Source organism: Dendroctonus ponderosae, unplaced genomic scaffold (genome assembly GCF_020466585.1).
Source record: "Dendroctonus ponderosae isolate FM_Combo_2020 unplaced genomic scaffold, Dpon_F_20191213v2 Dpon_F_20191213_3, whole genome shotgun sequence".
Classification (NCBI taxonomy): domain Eukaryota; kingdom Metazoa; phylum Arthropoda; class Insecta; order Coleoptera; family Curculionidae; genus Dendroctonus; species Dendroctonus ponderosae.
The window spans coordinates 603,306-607,517 of record NW_026018508.1 but is presented as its reverse complement, the minus strand read 5'-3'; the positions used below and the strand labels follow the sequence as shown (position 1 = coordinate 607,517).

The window sequence follows — 4,212 nt, the reverse complement described above, 5'->3', positions numbered from 1 at the left end:
AAAAACACATATCTATCATATAAGTCACAAATCTGCTGTTTCTCATTAGCCATCGTTTTGCACAGAATATGAGATAGGGCTTCACACAAATTTGTCACACAAACAAGATGTGGCGTCTTCAGAACAATTGTCCACTGGTGGTGCAATACGCTGTACAAACACTTTAGACAAAGGTATACATTCTTTTTCCCAATTAAAATTCAGTCTCCAGAGCATTGAAAATGGGGTAGTTTCTTTAGGTTGTTTTATCTATAACATTAATAGAAATGTACAACTGAAAGTTTTTCCCGAACTTTGTAATTTTTGAGATAATTACAAAAACCGTATTTTTTAACTTTGCCTATAAACCTGGCAGTGGAGCCAGGATTTTTTAAAAATCAGAGTGAGGTCAGATCGTCTTCTTTTGAACCAAATAATATTGTTTGAAAAATCGAATAATTGTTTGAACAAATTTGAGCAGCACTTCGAATGGGTCAATTTTTTATTGTAGTATTTTATCACAACATTTTATCGGTTTACAGCGTCTGGTAGCTAATAGGGAAATCGAAAAACATTTTTGTTGTTCAATAAATGCATAATTATTTTCTGCAAGTACGGTCTGTTCTAACCACTCAAGTTATCGTACATTGGTATCGTTACAGCTCACAACCGTTAATGTTCCATTAACGTGTATTTGTTTCTTTCTTTAATTTTTTTTCATTATAATTTAATTACGTTTAATTAGAATATGACAACCTCCAAGCAACGCACGTGGAAACAGAACAAAAGCTTCAGCAAATGATAAAAGAAAATGCTTCATTAAAAATTGAAAATTCGTCTTTGAAATCAAAATGTGCAATGTTCACTCAGCTTCAAGAAGAAAATTCAGACCTTCAAAACAGCATTTTAAAATGCGAATCGGAATTGAAAGCTTGCTTAGACGAGAAAAATGCTATACTGCTAAAATATGCCTTAAAAGTTATTGAAAATACTCGCAGTAAGTAATGTTTTTTAAATTATAATTATTGATATGAAATCAATTATTTTGTCACCCTGAAACCTAGGTAGTTGTGCAATTTTTACGTAGTTTTGATTTTGTAGATGAATTGAGTGCCTCGCAATTGTCTATTGCCAATTTGAAAGACACGTTAATTAAATACCAGTTGGAGTACTATATAAGATGCTAAGGATAAGGATCTACATAAGATGCATAATCTAATCCAAGATTTGAAAGGTATAGTTTCGTTATTCTTTGTTCCCTCGAGACGGGGGCATTTTGCGTATAATTGTACCCAAATTTGGTCGTTCGTTTGCTAAATGATCAAGAACAAATGTCACGTCAAACCATTTTCTCACTAACCACTCAACATTAGACACACACTGACTACTTACCACTTTCACATAGTTTTATTGGCAATACACACAGTAAACTTCATATTTCATATCATATCAATAAAAATTAAATATTCATATTTTTTAATCGACACAGTCCCAAGAACTCTTAACGTACAACGCGATTTTGATACCTGAAAATATGAAAAAATGGCTCTGAGGTAGAAAAACTCTGTGCTTGTTTGTTAAATTTGTTATAATTTTTTAATTTCCCTTGGCGTAATTTTTCGAGCGGGCCAGTTTTTTGACTTGGGATTTTAATAATAAAAGTTTTAGTTTTATCAGCTTTCGTTTTACAATAGTAGATTTTCTGCATCAACTTTGGATTAAAATACTGTGCATGAATATGAATAACGATTTAAAACTTTTACTAAAATGTTCTAGTAACATTTGAACAAAACAACAAAAATAATACATAACTGTTTGAAGAATGACAAACCGTTTTTAAAAACTACTTTTACTACTAAATAATTGTTACAAGTTTACTTAAGCGTGGTTGTACTCTGACTGACTTTAACATTATTTTAATGGTATAAGCAAGATAGCTTCTTTATAAGATGGCTTCTTTATAAAATGATGATTGGCGGTATTCCTTAGCTGCTGATACAGCGGAATCTATGGGAACTGCCCACATAACTCATGCTATGTATTGATTGTAGGATAATCTGCAATTAATTTTTCCTTACTCTCTATAACTCAAAAAATTTATAATTACTTTCTGATTTTTTTTAGTGAGAATATGTGGTTTTATTATTTGGAATTGTACTGGATAAAACGCAACTTTAGTTTATATTCTATATGCCAAGTCATTGTCTAAATCTTAAATATGTTTTAAATTTGATGTTATGGTCAACGTTATGTTGATTTCAATTTTACTCTATGTACGAACATTTACCTCCGGTAATAACTGATATTCGCGGAAGAAGTATTAATGGCAGAAACTGATAGCTAATTCACAATGTATCGAATAATAAATTCAACATGACTAGAAGAAAACAGAAATTTGCGTTTTTTGCATTTTATATACGGAGGTCAATATATTATGTCGCTTTTCTTAATTGCTGATCTCTGACCATGGACAAATAAATGGGCGAAACCTAGGCAGTCGAAATATACTAAAAAAACTATAAGTTTATTATTTGATTCATTTAATCTAATATTAGTACATTATTTACAGGAATTCTAGGCTCATGTATCTTTTACAATCCAGTCTGGGAGGCAACTCAAAAACGCCTCATGATTGCCAACATATCGCCTTTCGTAGAATGTTTTCGAGAAAGTATACAGTCGTTAAGATTTGCAGCCAAAGTAAAAGAGGTGAAGACTGTGATTCAACGAAATAAAAGTATCCTGGAATAACTGTAGCAAAACTAAATCATTTTAGTTGCTGTATATTATTTAAAACGTAATTTGTTGTAGGATTGAGATAAAATATAATAAAAACAGCAACAAAAAATAGGTTGACATAGATTGTATTAAAAATGGCCAATGGCCACAAAATGGGTGTTTATCTTTCGAGCCACTGTTTGAGGTGTGTTTTCTATCTTTGTCTTTATCCTTCCTTATTTCTCTTTATCTTTATCCCGATCCTTCCGATCCTTATCCTTAGACCTCTCCTTATTTTTATCTTTGTCCTTAGTCGAAGACGAACTCGATTTATGGTCCCTATCCTTAGAACTCTTGTGCTCTCTGTCCTTCTTGTTGCTGGAACTAGATGATTTCTTCTCCTTATCGCCTTTTTGCTTGTCCTTATCGCGTTCTTTGCCTTTGCTGGACGATTTATGCGAACTACTGTGCCGCTCTTTGTCTGGAGTTGGAATGTTTGTCTTTGTCTTTATCTCGAACTTTCTCTTTACTGGACGACTTGTGATCTTTGCTGCGATGTTTATCTTTATCTCTATGTTTGTCCCGGTCTTTATATCTGCTTATCTTTTTGATCGGATTTGTACTTTGATCAGAATAGCCGTTTACTCCGTTCAATGGTGCCGCTGAATCGCGTCACCAAACTGTAACAATAATAACAGAAGTAAGCCTTTTTACTTGACTATAAAAAGGATTCAAAGTTATACTAATTAATTTCTAGTAATATCTAAAATTAAAGAAAAAAAGTAGAAATAATGTGACATCACAGTACGTTTATATTTGAACATTAGTTTGTACCATTTTTTAAAATAAATAAACAAAATACTAAAAACGCCTCAGCATTGAGCTCGTTACAATGTTTGCTTGAACTTGAACATAAACACCTCTTTTCTTCATTCATTGATAAGTAGAATGAACTTGGCAACGTTGGTACGGTTTGAGAGCGATCTACCGTTTCGTTTTCGTCTCGTGCTGTTATAGCCAATGTCGCCTACAGTAGTTACAAAAATCCCTAAAGAACACACAAGAATTCGCATTAAAAACTATGGTTTTACACACTATCCTTTCTGTTTTATATGAAATATCTGTAGTCAGTGGGGCCCATTTTTTTCCACATTCCTGATGGTTGCAAAGCCCCATCCTTTTATACGATTATTTGAAACAGGTCGTTCGGTTGGCCAGCCTGAGGTAACTAGATTTTCTTAAACCAACCGTCAGTCTTCATCTATGACACCAACGCATAAGTCACAGTGAATTAACCGTCGGTTTTGAATCAGAGATTTTGAAAAAAAAAACTCCGTAGTGCACGATCAGCAATGGGTAATGTAGCTCAAGATTTCTATGAAAAGTGGTTCGGCGAAGGTGTGGACACTTTGGCTACGTGTTTACCCAAAACGGCGGCGATTCTTAATAAGCCTATAGGAGAGAATGTAAAAAAGGTTTGTACGCATAGAAATAGAGCTTTTATGGAAATTTTTG

At 33.1% G+C, this 4,212-nt stretch overlaps 1 protein-coding gene and 1 non-coding gene across 3 annotated transcripts in view; both read left to right on the top strand.

The window, feature by feature from the left end:
- The first annotated feature begins 436 nt into the window (after window positions 1-436).
- On the top strand, window positions 437-2,829 carry LOC109542406. The gene is made up of 3 exons (XR_007281255.1): window positions 437-976; window positions 1,081-1,213; window positions 2,549-2,829. It is a non-coding gene; the product is annotated as an uncharacterized LOC109542406 (transcript).
- Window positions 2,830-3,936: 1,107 nt separating this feature from the next.
- The window catches only part of LOC109542558 (protein phosphatase 1 regulatory subunit 12A), a 28,073-nt gene continuing 27,797 nt past the window's right edge, over window positions 3,937-4,212 (top strand). The window contains exon 1 of one of the 2 annotated variants that reach the window (XM_019911828.2): window positions 3,937-4,172. In XM_019911828.2, coding sequence (XP_019767387.2) covers window positions 4,050-4,172 — 123 coding nt within the window. In that variant the 5' untranslated portion in view covers window positions 3,937-4,049. The remainder of the gene's footprint in view (window positions 4,173-4,212) is intronic. The other variant, XM_019911829.2, reaches the window with a different exon arrangement.